Source organism: Pteropus alecto, unplaced genomic scaffold (assembly GCF_000325575.1).
Source record: "Pteropus alecto unplaced genomic scaffold, ASM32557v1 scaffold179, whole genome shotgun sequence".
NCBI classification, from domain to species: Eukaryota; Metazoa; Chordata; class Mammalia; order Chiroptera; family Pteropodidae; genus Pteropus; species Pteropus alecto.
In genome coordinates, this window is record NW_006442112.1 from 1,106,717 (window position 1) to 1,127,148 (window position 20,432).

Genomic DNA, 20,432 nt, shown 5'->3' on the forward strand with positions numbered 1-20,432 from the left:
TGGGGGGGGGCGGGAGAGAGAGAGAGAGAGAGAGAGAGAGAGAGAGAGAGAGAGAGAGAGAGAGAGAGAGAGAATAGAAATATGGAAACTGGAATTAATTACACTACTGTTTCATAACAACAACAAATAAAAGATTTCCTCATAAGCATATTCGAGGGTCTTGCTGAAGCTCTTCCTCACAAGTGGGTAGAACGAATAAGTCTAAGTATTTCTAGAATCCAATTTAGGATAATACATGTAATTTTTTCCAGCAGTGTCTCATCGAAACGGTTGAAAAAAAGTTGCTTCTTTAGTTCGCTGAAAATGAATGATGCTATTTCGAACCAAGGTGTGTGTGTGCTTTCAACACACCTACACATCTAGTGTGTCTTTTGTGCCATCTGTGCTTGCATGTTAATCAATCAAAATATGTTCCCGTAGGTCCGATTTGTATTTGACATCTGAAATACACACTTCTGTGAATCAGAGCCCCCTGAATATGTAACAGCCATGCAATTATTGTTTCCCTTTTACTATTCTCTGCATTACACAAGTTAGTAGACAAATGCTAACCACACATGAATATCAATCAGGTGCCATAAAAGAGCAGCTGCAATGCCTCATAAATGCTTTAATCCTGTTACTAGTGAAATGGCCGTGACTTTTCCTTCCTTCAGCTCCAAGTCATTTCAGATGAGAGAAATGGAAATTAATATTACTCTTACCTTTGAAACCTGCAACTGCCAGTGGCTATTTTTATAAGAGAAAAATGCAGGATCTATAAAATTTTATTTATATGAGATAATGGTAGAGAGGGCTCTTTTTAAGTCATTTCCTCAGCATAAAGTAAATGCATAAGACCCTTTTCTTGATGAAGAAGAAATCAACCTGAAATAAAGAGATTGAAGCCTTTACCACCTCTTGGTGATGTATGACTAGAAGTGAGAGATTTTTTCTAGAGCTTGCCAGGAAGATCATTAAACAGGGAGGAAAGAATTTAAATTGAAAAAAAAAAAAATCTCAGTGCTCTCTAACTTCACTCACATGTATATTTTGTAAAGAACTCTGTTCCTTGTGATGGTCTGGGATTAATGAAGTACAGTTTAATTAAATAATTGGTCAATGCAGACAAGGCTGCATAATGAATGCCTCAGCTGAATAATTAGACAGGGCATTGCCAATCTTACCCATCATGGGTAAACAAAATGATTAGGACTTCCCATTGATTCTGTAAACAGATTAGAAAAGAAAATCAACCCCTGTCCTGGGATCTTTGGGATTTTATCTTCTCCTATGCCTTAGCATCAGCTTGCCATCACTGCAAGTCTTGGCTTGAGCACAGAGCCAAAGGGGAGGGGAACGTAACTGCTCAGTTCTTGGAAGATCCTGGGGACAGAGCAAGAATTTGCTTCTGGAGATATGCAATCTCCCAGTCTGCTCAGACTTTTGAGAAACTTAAAGTTCAAGAGCCTGTCTTTCTATGTACTAGGCAGAGGTTTCTTGTTCTCAGCCTCTGCAGAGTCTCTTCCACAAATGCAAGCATTTATGAGACTTGCTAGATGATCTGCAATCGCTGCTTGAATTGGGCTCCCTTTTTGCTTCAGACAATTAGTTTTGTCGAGTGAGAATACAGGCACAGTCTTTCCCTTGTAAAGATCAACCTGTATTATTTATTAACCCTATTGTTTTGCTGATTATTGCCCAGAAATTGAATTCCCAAACGATAGGCTGAATCATTTGTGTGCAAAATAATAAATGACTTTGAGAATCTGGCTACATTTTAATGTATTTCTTTTGACAAGTCTCTTAATGCTTGATGTCTTTGGTGCACGTTGCTGGGTCTGTGTCAGTGTTAATTAAATTGAGCTCTTCATGTTCGAGTTGCAGCACAGCTGCTTGTAGGTGCACCTGAATGGGAAAAGAATGCTGAATGCACTAACCTTTAAATTCCTTTGCAGTAATTGTTTAACCATCACTTGTCTCCTTGGCTGTTTTAAAAAAGAACAAAACAGCAAGTGTCTGCATTACATCTCGGTTTCTCCCCTTAGTAAGGAGCAAGACAAAAAAGCTGAGGAGTAAATGAGCCTAAGGGGAAAGAAGTAAAGAGGAATTTTCCCTCATTCGGATGGGTTTGGCTATGAGATTTCTCTAGGAGAGGAGTGGGTGGGGTAGAGAATAGAAGGGAGCAGGGCTAGGGCAGGGAAAAGGAGAGTGTGGAGGAGAGGAGGTGAGGATGTGTCAAAGGACGGGGTCTGGTCTCCTACTCCAGTCCCAAACTCATTAGGTCAGTCATAGAGAAACCTGATTGAGGGTGTTTCCCACCTGGCAAATGCCTGGAGAAACTGGAAAGGGGGTTGTTATTTATTTTCTTCTATCTCCTCTTCTATTTAATTAGGAATTGCTTCACCCAGGAGTTCCTTTGGGTTCCAGGGAAGCTACAGATTTGAGCATTTTAATGCTTTCTCTCCCATAGGCTCAACTTTCCCCATCACCCCACCCTTGCTAAATGGTCACTCACAATAAGGAATTCCAAATCCAGTGTACATAAACTTTTTTGGGGGGTTGAGTGGGCGGTTACTATGTTTAATTTGAAAATTTTATGGCCCTCGGCTTCTTTTCACATGTAGAAAACATAGGGAGAAACTTGATGATGTAATGCTCCCAAATGAAAAACTGGAGTGGATATGGAATGCAACTCTCTAGGGTGCTTAATGTTTATTAATCAATGCATGGTTTGGGAGGGCGTTAGCGATACATGCTGCCTTTTCTGTCACATAGAATCGCTGAGTACTCCTATGGGCATCAAAAGAAATCAAGCAAGAAGAAAAAAATCAGTAAGAATGACATCCGCCTGGTACCCCGGGATGTGGAGGAGACAGACAAGATGAACGTTGTCAGCTGCTCCTCCCTGACCTCGTCCCTCAACTATTTCGACTACCACCAGCAGACGCTGCCCCTGGGTTGCCGCCGCTCTGAGAGCACTTTCCTGAATGTGGAGAACCAGAATACCCGCAATACCAGCGCCAACCACATCTACCATCACTCTTTCAACAGCCAGGGGCCCCAGCAGCCAGACCTGATCATCAATGGTGTGCCTCTGCCCGAGGTGAGTGCAGCTAAATGGCTGTGTGAGGTCCTCCCAGACTTCTTTCCCATGCTACTCCCTGGACCCTATAGGTCTCTGAGCTGGCACATTTCCTGGCAGGGGTGGGGAGAACTTCTCTGCCTAAGCCTATTTCCATAATCAAGGTTTGCTACCAGTGCTTCTTGGGTCAAATTGTAATCCAACATACTGGGCCTTTGTAGGGGTGGATGTTGGAAGTGAAAGTTCAAGGGGTCTGAACCTTAGAAATCCTTGTATGGTATTTTGGCATAATATTAATTTGCTGTACTTTCTGCAAATATGATGCTTGCCAGCCAGTGGTACCTATATTCCAGTTAAAGTGGCAAAGAGTCAACAAGTGATTTTAAATAGGGTGAACCCTAGAATGCTCAGGGGCCAATTTCCCAGTATGAGAGTGACTCAGCCTTCTAAAGCCCCATTTTGCATTTTCTTTGGTCATATGTATGTTTTGCTGAGAATATGAACGGGTTGATCAAAAAAAAAGACAAACAAAAAAATTAAAAATCCACTTGTCATTTCTTGGTAGTTCTTATGGTGACATTTGACAAATGAGGAACTTGAAACTGTCAGTAATAATGAACATTTCAGGAATTAACCATACATTTGAATTAGCTCTGTTTCCTTTTACCAGGAATGAATGTTTTCAAATGGAAGCATTTTTTTTAGAAATACTATGCGGTCTGATGTTTGCTGGCTATTGAAATATCTCAGGGTAGCAGGGTGATAATGTGGATGATAGTGGCTGGGTAGAAGGGTATACATAGCAGTTCTTAAGTTGATTTTATTTTCCATGAATTGCTTAAGTCTCTCTTTGGTTGAAAATTTGATGCTCTGGGAGGTGCATTACCCTCTTCCAAGCCACTAATAAAAAGAATACTGTATACTTGGAGAGCACTTCCACATTTTTTGAAGCACCTTCACAACTATTGTCTCTTTTGACCCTTGCAATCAGTTACCTTGATAGATTGCCCTACAGTAGATGATGAAATGGAGGCCCAGAGATGCAAAGGGATTTGTTCAGAGAGAGAGAGAGAGAGAGAGAGAGAGAGGACTAGATTGCAGGGCTCTATAACTCTCTGGCAAGTGCTATTTCAGTGACACGTTCCTGACTTAGAAATAATTCAGCCTGACATACCTGGGCTATGATGCACATAAAATAGCCTCATAGTATTTTTATCAATTTCAGAGGGCAAGGGGTTTTAGGACCACTTACATCGATTGCTTCTCCTAGGATTAACAGGACTAAACAGCAGTGCTTTTGATAAGAAACTGATGATATTCTGCCAGCAAGAAAAAACACCAGTATTTTCAATCTATAAATAAGGATTTATTAAAAATCCAGTATTATTTTAGGTAGGCTCAGTTATAATTATGAATTTTAGTGACTAGACCATAGACCTATTAGAAGACTACTTGTGGACCACCAAGAGTTCAGCAATGGAGAGGGAGAGATAGTGCTATGTAGTGGAATCAGATAGAACATGGTTTTGAATCTGGGGTATACCTCTTGCTATGGAATCCCTCTAAATCTGTTTCCTATCTACAAAATGGGCACATCTACCATGCAAGGTTGGTCCAAGGAACAAGATGACATTGAGTAACGTAAAGGGTCTGACACGTAGATGCCCTCTGAATCAGACAATAATTGGAAAATCACTATTGTAATGGCCTGTACATCTGAGTGTGACTCCCTAAGCACTTATAACTAAAGATGAATTTAGGCTTGTTCTATATAGATAAGACCTACAAAGTGGTGTGGTTAGAGTATTCATATTGGTTATTTAAACAATGGAGGTAAAATATGCCATCGTGGAGGGTTAATGTGCTGACTGCTGTTGCTTGTGGAGATAGACAAAATGATTGAATCCTGAGGGCTTGGTGATTGTTTATGCAAGCAATTCAAGGCACTAAAGAAATGAGAGCCTCGGTGTCTATGAAGTACTTGGAGAAGGCAGGAGACATATGGCTATGTCTACATGGTTTACCTAAGATCTTGGTGTTCTTTCTGAGATTCTCCTACTGGCAGAATAAAAGAAAATATTGCTTCAATTATTTAGAGAAACCAGTGAAAGTCTGCATTCTGATCCTATCCCTGACTACAAAGCCAGATGCTCTCTTTATTTAACAAAATCACACAGATCTAGTGTCTAGGGCTAGTCAGGGCCAAGACAGTTTGTACTAGACACAGTGAGGTTAAGTATGTATTTTTAATACACAGTCCTGGAGAGTTCAATTGACAAATCCAGTTGGAAAGGGGAGAGACCCACTCACAGCCAAGTATGAATCAGGCCATTTAATCTATATATGTCACAAAGTCCTACATGGGAAAAATGACACTTCTCCTTTCATTCCCATACTAGGGGCCCCTCAATGTGGATTAGGTAGGATACTTGAAGTACAGCGAACTCTATAGAAGAGCAGAAATGATTGATTCATACATTCAGTGAATATTTGTTGAGTGTCTACTCTTTGTAAGGTTCTGCTCTAGGCTCTAGTGTTAGAGAAATAAAAAAGGTGGTCACTGATCTCAAGGAATGCACATTCTAATGGGGTAAACAAGCAAACAAATAGGTGATTTGCAGTATAGAGTGATAAATGCTACTACTATCAGGTACAATGAGATATTCACCATTCCTAGGATAATAATATACTGATATATTTCCTACCTTTTCTTTATATTTTCCTCATTAATTAATTAATCAATCTAGGAAACCAACATTTATTAAGCAATTATAGTGCACAGTGATAAGTACTACAATGTGATAAATCTATAAAATTCTATGGAAATTTCTGTATTAAATCTTAGGGGGAGGGGGGAAAATAAAAAAATAAAATGTTAAAAAATATGTATATATAGTATGAAAAAATAATAAATAAACTGGCATTAAAAATAAATCTTATGTCACACTTTTCTTCATATTATTTCATTAAACCATTTTTTGTTTATTAATTCAATTCAGTAGCATTTATTGCACACTTCAAATGTGCCGACACTGTACTACCTGCCGAGGATACAAAAATAAAACTTTATCCTTGACCCCAGGGAGTTTACAGGGAGACAGACAAGTAAACAGATTATTTCAACAGGTTATTTCAACTTAGGATAACATCTCTGTCCTGAACATATGTTACATTCTTATTCTTCAGATTGAGACCAAAGGTCACACTACCCATGAGGTTCCTCTGCTGGGCTACCTTGTGACAAACCCACTCCCTTCATTAGGTGCAGAGAATCAGTTGCAGGGCTTACTGGCAGTGGCATTACAGAGGAGTCAGAACTGCTTCCCTCACAGCACTCCATCACACTTTGAAGTTTATCACCATGGCATCAGATCAAATCAGTAAGCATTGTTTGAGTATCCACTGTGTACTCAGCTGTGTGGCAGATACCATGAGGAGCCAAAATAAATATAAGATATAACTTCTGCCCTCAGGAGTTCACAGTCTAGTTGGGGAGCTAAGATCACCTGCAAGATTTCCCTGCATGCAATGCAAGAGTTTCTAATCAGGTGTTACTATTTTGTGGGCTCTTGAGCACCCCCCTTCTCCTCCTTCCACGGCAGTGCTTCCATCGTTTATGCACAGATTTACTGCTGAGCTCTCAAGTTTTGGTGCTCATTTGAGGGTAACTTTTGCATTAGTGTGCAAACCTAGCCACGTCTGAATATTGGCTCTAGAAACCAAAAGGAACATGACTTTAAATGCAGTTAGGTAGCTAAGGTAAAGAGAATGGAGCATTGGTCTGGAGAATAGGAACTCAGCTTTTAGTATTACAGAGATCATCTTGCCTAGATTGTATATCATTATTTACTAGTCTTGGGATGTTGGTCAGGAAATCAGCCATATTGATTTTTTTTGGTTTTGTACACAAATTTGAGGGGGGAAAGTGGAGGAGGACTTTGCTGTTTGCAGAAAAGTTTTGTAGAATTAGTGATGTCAGGTATCTCTTAAATATTTTAAATTAAAAGATGAGGTTTGCATTCCTTGGCATTGTGGTTTATTTAGTCCATAGATTTAGTGTATGTGTAAGTGAATGTGTGGGTGAGTGTGGGTATGGGTGTATAGGGATGGAGATTGAATAGAGGGAAAAGGAGGCTGAAAAAGAAACAGAATGAAGAAGAGAGAATGTTAGTAGGTTTGTCAGTTTGCTAAGATTTTTCTAAAAATATTTCAATTTTTTAGAGGCTCCTTAGTATGGCAAATAATTTTTCTCTCAATCTTATGGAATGAAGGCATGCCTAATGGGCACCCCTGCATGCTGGAAAGTGTAACTTCTTTGTACATAAGCATTTCTTCATTATGCTCTTTTTTATCCAGGCCGTGGGCCTTGCCAGAGGAAGAAATTGCAACTCATTTCTTCTACTAGTAATGGAGACTTGGGTGGGACATTTTCCTGACCAAACATATAGCCTCTTTGATGAGGCAATTTTTAAATTTTAGTTTTCTAGTGTTAAATACTCTGAAGTTGACAACTCTAAGAATCTATTAGTGGACAAGAGCTTCCAGAATTCTAATCTTAGGTACAAAAGGATTTAGATTTTTGCTTCAAATTCAATCTTGAGTTTGCTATTTTTCTACCTTTCACTAGCAAACTGTAGCATCTTTGTGTGTGCTCTGCTATGGTCACTCACCAAGCAGTTTCATGAGTAGCAGTGTAGGTAGGCAAGAAGAACAAGGGTATATGTGGCAGACCAAATTGAATGCTTCCAATTATCCTACAAAAAGTTTCAATGCATGTTATTTTAGTGCAAATAATGAAACTAAAACACCAGTTAGGCTTTGAAGAAAATAAAAAGAAATAGCTTAGCATTCTTTGGTCTCTAAAACAGAATTTTAAAGTTAGGGAATTGCAGTGATTTAAGTGAAACTCTAAGCTAAGAAATTAGAAAAACAACCACAAACCTTATTGTCAGATTCAAAAATTATTAAAAAATTAACAGGTATCATGAGGCTGGCTTGAATAGCAAGAAAGTGATACAAATCACTACTTCCAATTAAAGCAGACTAACAAACCCTTCATCGAGCATTTTTTATTTTACTTTTCTTGATATGACTGGGTCTTGGAACTATCTAAGTCTTATCCCCAAGGGTCAAAAGTAACTCTCAGGCTGTGGAAGGAAACAATGTTAAACAGTGTAGCCTATACCTTTTAAGCACACTTAATCTATTTTTCTCTTAGACTTTGAGTGGTGAGCCCACAATGGAATATACAGATGTCATATTATAAGGTTATACACCTGAAATTTATAAAATGTTATTAACCAATGTTACCCCAATAAATTTAAAAAAAAATCAATGGCTCCAGTTCTACTAAGACATTCTCTGGCTACCCATTGCCTACATTGTATCTTATTGGCCCATTTCACATCTAGTCCAGGTGGTGTGTTTCCCAGCGGGGATCCGCTTGCAAGATGTGTTCCATAATAAACTGTTCCTCTGTCGTCTCCATGCAACTGCAGCAGAGCTGAGTTAGTTTACATTAGTATTTGCTAATTTATTATTATCATTCCTTATTGGCAATTAACTGGTTACCTTAGAGATCACCTCTCTCCCCATACACCTTTGCTGAAGTTGAGCTCAGCCAGAGCACTTGCTAATGATCCTGAGATTTCTCTCCCTAGGGGACTGGAGGCAGGACATTTTCTATAGAGGGCTCTGAGGGTTTGGAATTTCTCTTATCAGAGGACCACTTGTTTAGGGTCCCAGTGCCTCCACATGGTTTTACTTTGTCAGTCAGACTTATAAGGTGGGAGGAGCTGCAGAACTCTGCCTCCCCAACCTTGCCCTAGTCTTTGCTATGGCTCTAGTACACTGTGCCCAGAGGCTGAAGGTAGGGATTAGGGTATTGCTTGCTAAAAATTTTTAGAGGACTAAAAGATGATGACGTCACCTCCTGGCAAAGCTGGAGTCTTTCAGTTATGGCACTGCAGTGGATCTGAGGTGTCTGCTTGGAGTTTCAGATATTGACCCCTCTGCATGCGTATCTCAGCTTTCAGGATTTAGGGAAGGCCAAGCTTGGCTGGATTGAGTGTCTCAGATGTGGTTAAATGAAGCCATTTGTACAAGAGGCCTGGGTGTGAGAGGCAGGAGACTGGCTCTGGAGCGGCCATTTTCTCCCACTGAGAGGTTTGATTTCTTGATGTGTGACTGGCTGGCCTTTAATGTGAGCCTCATTTACTTTGAACAATTGAGAGACTTGAAGTGAAAATCCCAGAGGATCAGTTGTCTGTATAGGGAAGTTGCATTTCCTCTTTGGCTGTTGTATAGTTACAAGTGGTTTTTGTGTGGGCTGCAGGGTGAGGGTCTCTCTGCTTCCAGTGTGTGTACCCAGGCTGCTAACACCTCCCTGTGTCTCCCCAGGGAATAGTGAAGAAAGTACTGCAGCTATATGAAGAATAGCTCTGTCAGCTCCAGGAACTTGAGCTCTCATATGGAAATCTCATTTGTTATCATTCAGCATTTTACTTGAATATATTGGTTAGGACTACACAGTTCCATAGCACTCCTAGAAGAAGTGTCAGAAGGGACCAGTGTTTCCACTGTATAATCATAAAAATGGAGTTACAGAGAAGGCTGATGACTCATCAAGGCATGTAACATTTGGGGCAAAACTGGACTCCATTTTTCTTGACAGCAGTTCCTTTGGTGCAGCTTCAAAATGCATTCTGTCACATGACAGAAAATCTGATTGGGTTCCACAGTTCCACAGGAGGACCTGTGGATATACCTTCGAATAGTAGTTATGTTCCTGAAAAGCTGTGCAGCAAACATGTGTTTGTTTTATAAATTAGACTCCAAGTTAACCACAGTGGTGGCATTCGATATTTATAGAAACCCTGTGGTGTATTCTTTCATAAAAGAAAAAGCCCTTGTGTAATGGGAATAATCAACTCCTAACCGATTTCCTTTGTAAATAAGTCTGGATTTTTATATATCTTGTTTGCTTAAAGTGAGATTCCTCACTTGGCAAGATTTACCAAACCCTTGGTAGATGGGCTAATTCATTATTCCCTTGAATGCTCACTGTTTATTCTAAATACATGGAGTCCGGAGAAAACAAATACAGATTTCCCAATTTTAACAAATGTTAACATTTTATATTTGCTCCAGATTTTTAAAAAAATAAATAAAAGGCTACAGCTACCCACCTCCCATTCTATTCATCTGTCTCCACTCTTTATATATCTGTGGCTAGAAGAACGGAGTTCCATCAGGAATGTTTTTTATGCTTTTTGTCTTAGCCTGTTGGGCTTGCACCTGACAAAGATGGCTCCCACTTAGCTGCCCCAGGTTCTGAAAACTACCAAGTCAAAAAGAGTTTCCTGAATTGAGTAGAGCCTGGGAATTGCTTTGGAATATAAAAGAGCTCTCTTAGACTTCCCTTAAAGTTCAGCCTTTGAGGAGGGAGAAAATTACTTTTTAGAAAGGAAAAAAACGTGAGAGAGAGAGTTAGACAGATTGACAAACATACAGGGGTTAGCAGCAGCTATCTTGAGTTTTGAGCAGACCTTGTGAAACTAAAGCAAGCAATAAGCTTGGTGTGAAACCTACATTCTCCTTGAGCTATGTTCAAGCACTAGGGCTTCTTAATGTCAGATGCTTAGGCACTGCCTTGATGTGTATAGTCTTTGGATGCTCCATTAAGTCTCTGAGTGCAGGGTGGCCAGTTTTCAGTTTCTCCCACAGGGCCCCATCTGGCTGCTGTTCTGTTGCAAGCTGCTCTCGCTCACTGCCACCAGCACTGGCCCTGGCTTTCTCTGATTTCTGGATTATTTTCACTCCTAAATCTAATTTCCAGAGCATGAAGGGCACCTCTTCTCAGATTGTGTAGTTTGCTCTTCTGAACAAAAATGGATTCCCTGTATAAGCTGGCAGGAAGATAAGGTCAATCTAAAGGCCAGACTTTCCCTGTATCAGAGTGCATGTGTGTATGTGTGTGTGTGTGTGTGTGTGTGTGTGAGAGAGAGAGGAGAGAGAGAGAGAGAGAGAGAAAGGAGAGGAGACATCATCTGCTTCTCTCACCCACTTATTCTGTCTCTGTGGTGATGGAGCCTTTAGGGGCTGGTCTTATGAGCTTAGGTCCTTATAGTCCCTCTTCTCACCTTTAACACTCTGCTGGTTGCCTCCTTGAGAAAAAGCTTATAAGTCTAGTCACAGCAGGGTGTGATCCCCTAAAATGTGAGGCCAGGGTACCCCAATTTGATATAGCCCAGGAACAGATCTTCCAGGTACTATTTTAAATTGAGAGCTTTGAGTAGGAAGCAGCCAAATAATCATTTCAATTTTTGGAAATTATTTTCTGAGGCTCAGTTTCTTTTTGTTTCTTTTGGGTATAATTCTGTTTCAAGGCTTCCTCTTCCTCTTTAATTCACTTCATTTGAGGAAATCTAGTTTGGGCTGTCTAAGTGAGATGTATGTGTAGGGAGACTAAGTCAGACTTCATTTAGAGGGATGGGCTTAACCTTTAAGCAACTTTTTTTTTTTTTTTTTACAACTAAAGATGTCTGTAATCTAGCATTCATATGTGAAACTTGACATGCTTGAGGGAGGCCGGACTCTAGAAATGCAGGGATGAACAGAGGCATCTGGCTTTCTGGACGACTGATTTCCTCCTCTATGCTGCTGGGCACAGAGGCCTTGGTGAGCACACAGGCACGCTGCACTCAGAAGACTGGCATTGATTATGATCTTGCTGTACTGGTCATTTCCTTAATAGTTCATTTCCGTTTTCTCAAGTATGGACTTTTGAGTGATAGAGTATGCTAATGGTAACATTTCTTCTTAAGAGTTTAGGGGAGAGAACATGATGACATTTGGTATTAAATAATGTTTTTTTCATAGTGGGGTTTTGCCTGACTTTTTAATTGCAAAACAATTTATGATAGTTATGGCTCTTTAGAAACAAATCATAAATGCTACATATAAAACACCAATCTTCTGTGTGGCTTGTGGGCTTGCTAATGGGATGTGTGTTCATACACCTCTAGGTCACTGTTTCTAATTTTGCCTTTACTGGTAATTCTTTAGAAATGAAAAAGTATGTGCTTTGTTGCAGTAAGAAATACAATAAGGCAATGCCTGAAATGGAAAGAAAACTAAACTGTCTTTGCACAAACTATACACTAAATAGTGGCCTCATAGAGCAAAACATTATAAAACTGGTAAGCCATAAATAGCATGGCACTGGACATTGTTAGAATGGCATCAGGGGGCTCAGTCTTTGTGCATCTGATCATCTGGGACTTTCAAGAAGAGATCATAGAAGGTAAAGAAAAAACGGAACTGCAAAGGTTTGTGTCTGTGCTTGGTGTCATATGTGGTGGTATGGAATCAAAAAATGTGTGTAGCACTTGCAACACCTTGCTTTCCTCACTCTTTGAGCCTAGCAAATGCCATCAGGGCAGTTATCTCTATTGTGTGAGAGACCCTGAGTCACCGTATCCCCAAAGATAATCTAGAAATCTGTCATTCTGGGATAGGGGAGGAGGTCACTAGCAAAAAAAAAAAAAAAAAAAAAAAGGCGAAGCAGTATTAAAAACCTAATAAAAGAGGAACTTTAGTTTATTGAAATCTATTATTACTAAGGAAGTCAGATTCCAAGACATTGAGAATTCTAAAAAAATACAAACAGATGCCAGACTGCACTAATTCTTGAACAATCATGTGAGGAGATTGGGTCAGGGGTCTCCAAGTTCTCTTGCAACTCTGAGTGTAATTCTGTGAACTTTGTAGCATTGCTTTGAGAGGCTTCATATAGTATTAAGGTTTGACAATAGTATTAATGTAATGACAATGGCTGCTCTGTAGGTGATATTAAGGGTAAGAGACTTAGCTAAGATAGGTAACAAAATAGGCACAGCCTTTTAGCTTTTAAATGAGGGCAACATATTTTGTATCTAATATGAGTTGTGAGTGTGTACATCAAAACTCAGTAGCCTCCCCATTCAAATAGGTGTCCAAGTCCAATGTGAGTTTTGTAATAAGGACAGCAATGAGTATACTAACCTTGCTTCGCTTGGTCTGTACTTGTTCTACAGATAAATAGGAGATATAGTCCTCTTGCCTGGCAAACTAGACCTTTCAAAAGAACGAAAATTCACTTAAATATAAGTTATGTTGATTTCACGCTACCTAAAAATTCATTGAGCTGCAAGTCACCAAGATCTCCTTTTTAAGTTAGGTGTTCTTGAGAACTGTTTTGTATATCATGATAAATTGTCTAACCTTTCATACAGTTGAAGGCCAACATTATGTAAATAAGCAGTCTTTTATTCCATTCTAAGGTTAGTCTAACCAAATTATGCAACTTCTAATGCAATTGCTCAAAGTTTCCTCTTTGAAATTTTTCTCATTTTAATATTTTGAAATAGAGATAAATATTTGAGCCACTATTTATGCTTAACGATATATTTCACTGATTGTCATTCTCTTTGTGACATTTGTTGGCATGAGAAGCACTTCACCATAGCCTTGCTCATTTTGCTGTTTGCTATAGATAATCAGCAAAGAGCCAGAATTAAATAAAAACATGTATTTTCATTGTTGTTATTTTAAATTTTAAGTCATAAGAGGCTAACAGAATCAATATATATGGGGTTTTGTTTGTGAGCCAAAAATGAGGTAGGTTTTCTTTTAAAGTAGATTTGATTCCAGAATTATTAAACTCACTGCATGTTGGAGGCTAGTGGATTGCATTTGGCAGGATTTGGGGCATTGTCTGTAATAAACAATCTATTTTTTTAAAGGAATAACCTGCTATTTCAGGGGAAGGGTAAGTCAGCTGAAGTGACCTTGGGAAGCTTAGTTTTACTCTTAAGCCTCATGAAGAGTATTTTTCAGGGGCTTCATAAAGGCAGGGCTAATTCTATATAATTCCTTTTTTATGGTGTCCGGTGTTATGTTTTGTTACTGATGAGTTTATGAGTTTTACAGTGGTAATCGTGCCCTTCTCTTAAAGGATATTCATTCATTCTAGCTAAAGCCTAACCATCTATGATGATTGCCTCTAGATTTTAGTGAATGGACTTACTGTTTAGTAGTTAGGCTCTTTTCAAAAAAATATTTTGGCTTGAAAATATTCACTCGTTTACCTATCCACCAAATATTTGTAGATCATCCTTCATTGACCAAACAGTACTCAGGCCTGAGAGATATAGAGAAAGTATAAGCAGTACTTACCCTCATAGCTTATATTGTCAATGAGGAGACAAGATGAGAAGGTAAATGTATTTTTTAAAAAAAACAAAATCAATAGGTAAAGTAAGGATTATTCATTAAGTAGTGTCATGTAATTGATTAACAATAGGAAAAAGTACGTTTTTGATTTCCCATTATATGAGAAAATAAATTCAACATGGATTAAGAATTAAAACTTTAAGATTAAAACTCAAATAATACAATTATTAGAAGGAAATGTAAATACCCATCTAATCTTGAAACTGAGGAAAAGCTTCAGAAACATAAAAGAAACAGAAATGAACACAAAGAAAAAGACCAGCAGCTATGACTATGTAAAATTTTTAAATGTCTGTATGTCCAAAAATATATTAAACTAAATAAAAAAAAAAACATAAGCTGGGAAAATATTTTAAATTTACATAGTGAACAAAGAACCTATATTTATTAATTCTACAAATATTTACAAGGTACTTACTTTGTCCTAGTCAGTATTCAACATGTTGGGGATACAAATGTGAACAAAACAAGTCCCTGTCCCCATTGAATTTATATATTTTTAAGGGCACAGACAAACAACAAGCAAATAAATATATAATATGTTAACAAGCAAATAAATATATAATATGTTAAGTGGTGATATGGAGAAAAATAAAGAAGTGTAAAGGATACATGTTCTTTCAGGAATGAGGATTCCCTAGGAAGGTCAGAGAAGACATCTTGGATAAGGGGACATTTAAGCAACACCCTTAATGTATAAAGAGTTCTTACAATTCAATAAATGAGACAAATACTACAATATAAAAATATCAAAAAGGACACAAATAGGTAATTCATAAAGAAGATGTACAAATGGCCAGTAGAATGAGAATATTCCAATATTAGTAACCAAATAATAGCAATGTAATGCCATTGTTAACCTTTAATTAGAAACACTATATATACTTATTAAAAATTTGAGCAATACAGGAGTATATAAACTAGAAGTTAAAGTTTCCACAACTCCCTCCTCACCAATTCATTACCTCAGGGAACCACAGACAACAATTTGATGTGCAAGATGTCATTATTTTTTTTTTAATTATCAAATTAGGAAATATTTAAAAAATATACTCAACATTGGGAAAGGTGTGATTATCATACACTGCTATATGGAGTATAATTGATAGAATTGAAATTTGATATAATCTTTCTTGGGGGCAATTTGTCAATATACATTAAAAGCCCTAAAATATCTAGCATTTCTTCCTCTGGAAGTTATCCTAAAGAAATAACCTTTGACCTGCTTAGAAATTCATGTTCAAGGGTGTTAACCACAGCATAATTTATGGAAATAAAATATTGTAAACATCCTAAATATAATTCATATGTGAATGACAAATTTATTTATGGTACATACATTGCTGGAATACTATGAAGCCATTAAAATATTTTGAGGAATATTTAATGACACAGGAAAACACTCATGGTATAATGTACATTAATTGAAAAAATCAGTAAACAAAATGGCATGTACAGATTTATTCCAATTGTTTAAAAAATATATGCATAGAAATAAAAACACTGGAAGCATTAATAGTTATTCCACGTTGCAGGAAACCTGGTGATTTTACTTTTTAAATATATTTTTTCTAATTTCTTAAATTTTCTACATTGAATATGTATTATTTTTGAGATCAGAAAAGCAATTATTTAAAGAAGTTAAGTACGAATTACACAGTCCATATTAAGGGCTGAAGAGATGGCATAGAAAGGATTATAAATTATTCTGAGGAGCAACAGATAAATATGTTCTTTATTTTTATTTTTCAATCAAATCATACCTTCTAAATTTTTTTTCTTCTTTTTCCCTTTTTGATCTTACTCAGATGATAATAGGTATGAAAGTTTACATTTAAAAATAACTCTTTTCTTTACAGTTTACCTTTAAATGTGAGAAATAATGTTATGAAAAATATTTTTCTTTCTTCATTCTTCTTGCTCATATGTATACTCTTATAAAAGTAAATTTATCTCACCAGTGTTAGGCATCTGGCTCACAACTTTTACTTTTAGATTGAGAGTTTTTTAAATAGTAACATTTAACTATAATCTGTACTGATTTTTAATACTACAAAACTGATATAGGCTTTTTCTAAAGGCCAGTTTCACAAAATATATATTTTCAGTGCCCTTTTCAGGACTAAATAGCCAATTTGAAGGAGGATCTTTTTAAAATTCCTCAGTATTTGATTTTATATTTGGATGTTTTAGCTCTGAGGCATACAATATCCCTGACAATTTTGAACTACAACAACTACAAAGAAGTTGGTGGTCAATGAGATGCTCAAAATTTCAAATTTAGCCTTGACTAAATGCACTGTGTTTTTTTCAACAAAATGGACTGCATTCAATCCTTATTAAGAAAGGCACATTTATTTGACTGCCTCCCCATCTCGTAGCCTAACTCTGAACAGCGTAAGAAAAAAAAAACAAAAAACAAAAAAACAGCACCCTTTGGGACACCTCTTTAATCAATAGCTTTATAAACTTCTCACACACTAAGTACTTCATTTAAATGCAAAATATTTATTCAGTGGTTCTATGTAGATATCAGAACTATTTAGATATTGTAAAGAAAATTCTCATTAAAAAAGCAAATAAGCAGATGCTTTGCCCCCTACCGGATAGCTAATAGATGAGAATGTCATCTGTACAATGTCATCCTGGATATAGATGAAGTGTTCGCCTGCTACAGAAAACATCTGCAGCCTAATTCTGTGATCAATCCCTTGGATAAATGGAGACTATTGCCTTTAATAGGACTGTATTTCTTATGTGTGCAATCAATTAACTAGAAGAGTTTTGATTTGAGTTATGTGTTTTTTCATATTATAACATGGGTATCTATTGCTTTTTTGTTTGTGTGAGCACAAAAAGAAGGGACTAAAAATTAAGGGCAATCAAGGGAAACACTACTACCTCCCTTCCAGCTCGTTTTCTCTACCTCAGTTCTTTTAGTCCTCATTTAAAGATATATTAAGAATGCATGAAATTTAATTATGAAGCAACTTAAGATTCACATTTTCCCTTTGTATGGCTTAAAGATGAGATTGTTCATATTGGAAAAGAATTTCCAGGAAATTAAAATATTTGATTGATTTTAAGCCAGGATTTGAAAGAAGGTAATGTTTATCATGTTTGCAGTGTTCTGAGAAAAATAAAATGTGATACTATGCAAATTTGTATCAACACTAAAGTGAATGTAAAACTCTGGAAGTTGTAAGAAGATTGAAAGCAAGGAATTTTGTTTATCGAATTCTGAGTTTATTGGCGGTTGCCAGTCAGTGAGGGTTTAGAACTGGTTTATGGGCTCTGGATAGGCCTAAAGACCTTGAAGTTCTCCCCATGCTCCATTCTCCTTGGCTGCTGTTGCCTAGGATCCAAGAACTGAATTGATTCGATGTTGTGGTTGAGATGTTCTTGTTTACCAGTGCCATTATGAGGGAGATTGAGCCACCTAGGGAGACAGAGATACACAAAAGCCCCCTGCAAGAAATGGTAATTTCAATAGGTTAGTAACTTTCAAGACACATCTCTGTTAATGTCCTGAGTGAATACAGTATACTATCTGACTTTTACTTGACAGTTATTAAGAAACCCATTGTCTGGAGGAAATGTAGGCTGTGTCCTTTTATTATTGTCTTTTATTGGTTACTCATTATAAAAATAATTCATTTTTATTGTGGAAAAAATGGAAAAGTACAGAAATATTTGAAGAAGTTGGAAAATCATCCATAATTCCACCACTCAGGGACAGCTACCATTTACTTTCTGTTCAGTGCCTAGCATAAAATAAGTGCTCAATAAAGGTATCGAATTAATGAAAAGAACTTCCATGTTTTTACTATTTTAAAACTGGGATCATTTTAGTTGAGATCATTCTGTTTCTTTTCCCATCTTTACATTACATCATAAGAGCTTTTTCTATAACATTAATATAAATAAGCAAGATTTTTTTTTCTGTTTGAATTACATTTTCTATAGATAGGACTGGTTTTACTCAAACTCTGATGTTGACCTTTTAAGTTATTTAAATTTTTGTCTTATTATAAATAACACTATGATGGATATACTTGTACATAAGTCTCATCGTGATCTCTAATTGTTTCCTTAGAATAAATTTCCTAGAAGTGAAATTGTTTTATCTGAAAGTTTATATATTTTTAAGACATCTGATATATATTTCCCACAGAAAACCACCACCAATGAATAGTCTCATCAAGAGTGTATAAAAGCCCATTTCACTGTACTCACAAAGCATTATTATAAATTTACTATCATTACCAATCTGGTGGAGCCATAGGGAAACAGGCAATCTCATACATTGTTGGTGAGTGTATAAATTGGCACCAGTTCCATGGAGGGCAATTTGACAATGTCTCAAAATTGCAAATGCATATACCTTTGAGTCAGCAATCCTGTTTTTAGGGTATTAATCTTATAGATATGCTTGACCATGTGCAAAATGATGAAAATGCAAGGTTATTCATTGATGAATTATTTAGTATAGCAAAAAATAAAAATTTCCAGCAATATAAAAATTTTAAAAGTGAATGTTTCATATATTTATATGGAAAGATCTCTAAATATATTGCTAACTAAACAAAAGGGAGATTCAGAAAAAGATGTAAACACACTATCATTTGGGTGAAAGGGAGAGAAAAAGAATATTTTATTGACTTATATACACATGAAATTATGTAGAAAGATATACAAGAAATTAATTAGAGTGGAAAATTGTTGAGAAAATGGCAAATGAGAAATTAGGGCACAGGGGTAGAAGGGAGATTTATTAGTTCTATAGAAGAAAATGAGTATCTAATTTTAGTTTAAATTTGTATTTCTTTGAAAAAATAGATCTCCCTTATTCCATTTGTTGTAAAGACCTTTTTTCAGTATGTTGTGTGACCCTTGATTCTGTTTATGCTTAATTTTTTTACTTATAATGTCTTAGAACCATTATTTAAAAAACTTTATCGACCTTTTAGTATGTTATATTTTTTGTTGCTTTTAAGCTAGGAAGCTTTCTCCTAACCTGAGGTTATATATGTAATGTTATATGTATATATGTATGTATGTATGTATATGTATGTATATGTATATACATACATACATACATACATATGTATATATATGTGTGTGCATATATATCACATTTTCCCAGTATCCTTATGAATTCATTTTTTCATTACATTTTTAATTCATTAGGAATTTATTCTGGCATATGGTTGGAGGTGAAAGTGTAAAAAATATTTTCCAGATGGTTAATGGGTTGACTTTGTATTATTTATTGTTTATTTCTCTTCCCCACTGCTTTATAGTGCTTCTTAAAAAACATCGCGTGTTGTTTTTACACAGACTAATAACTTTTCTGAGCTATTTATTTTTCCCACTGATCTTGTACCAATACCACACTGATGTAATCATTGATGCTTTATAATAGACTTTAATAGATGGTAGGGTTTGTTTCTCTTTATTCTTTATCTTTTCAAAACAGTTTTAGTTTTTCTGTATTCTTTCAGAGAAACTGTGGAATCATATTAAGTTGAAAAAATAATTCTGTTGAGATTTTGATGGGAAATGTGTCAAACTGAAAAATAAATTTGGAAAGAATTGACATGTATATAACATTTAGTCTTTTCATCTAGAAACATGACATCTTTCTATTTAGTTATGTTACATTCTAATTTCAGCAGTACATTTATATAGTTCTTACATTTCTTGTTAACCTTATTTCCAGATATTTTATAGTTTTGTTGTTATTTTTAGTGAGCTCTTTTTTTCTGTTATATTTTCTAAGGGTATAAAGCTGTTAGAGTATGTAGGAGAGCTCTTGACATTTGCAACTATGTTTCGTATCTAACCCTTCTTGTTTTCTTAGACATAGTTTCATTTGAGTAGTTGGGAGAAGAAAAGGCAGGACTTATACATTTGGACTTTGAAAGGGCAAGATAGTGATAAGAGCTTGTATTCTGGATGAAGACTATCTTTTAGAATTCTAACTGCACTAGTCTTTAGCCGAGTGGCTTTAGGGACGTTACTCTCTATGCTGCAGCTTCCTCATTTGAAATGGGAATAATAGTACCTACCTCATGGATTCTTGTGAGGATTC

General features: G+C 36.5%; 1 protein-coding gene across 2 annotated transcripts in view; it reads left to right on the forward strand.

Annotated features, from left to right (window-relative positions):
* The window catches only part of PCDH19 (protocadherin 19), a 109,314-nt gene that overhangs the window by 3,255 nt on the left and 85,627 nt on the right, over window positions 1-20,432 (forward strand). For both annotated transcript variants that reach the window (XM_006920707.1, XM_006920708.1), the window contains exon 2: window positions 2,758-3,085. In XM_006920707.1, the coding sequence (XP_006920769.1) occupies window positions 2,758-3,085 (328 nt within the window). The remainder of the gene's footprint in view (window positions 1-2,757; window positions 3,086-20,432) is intronic.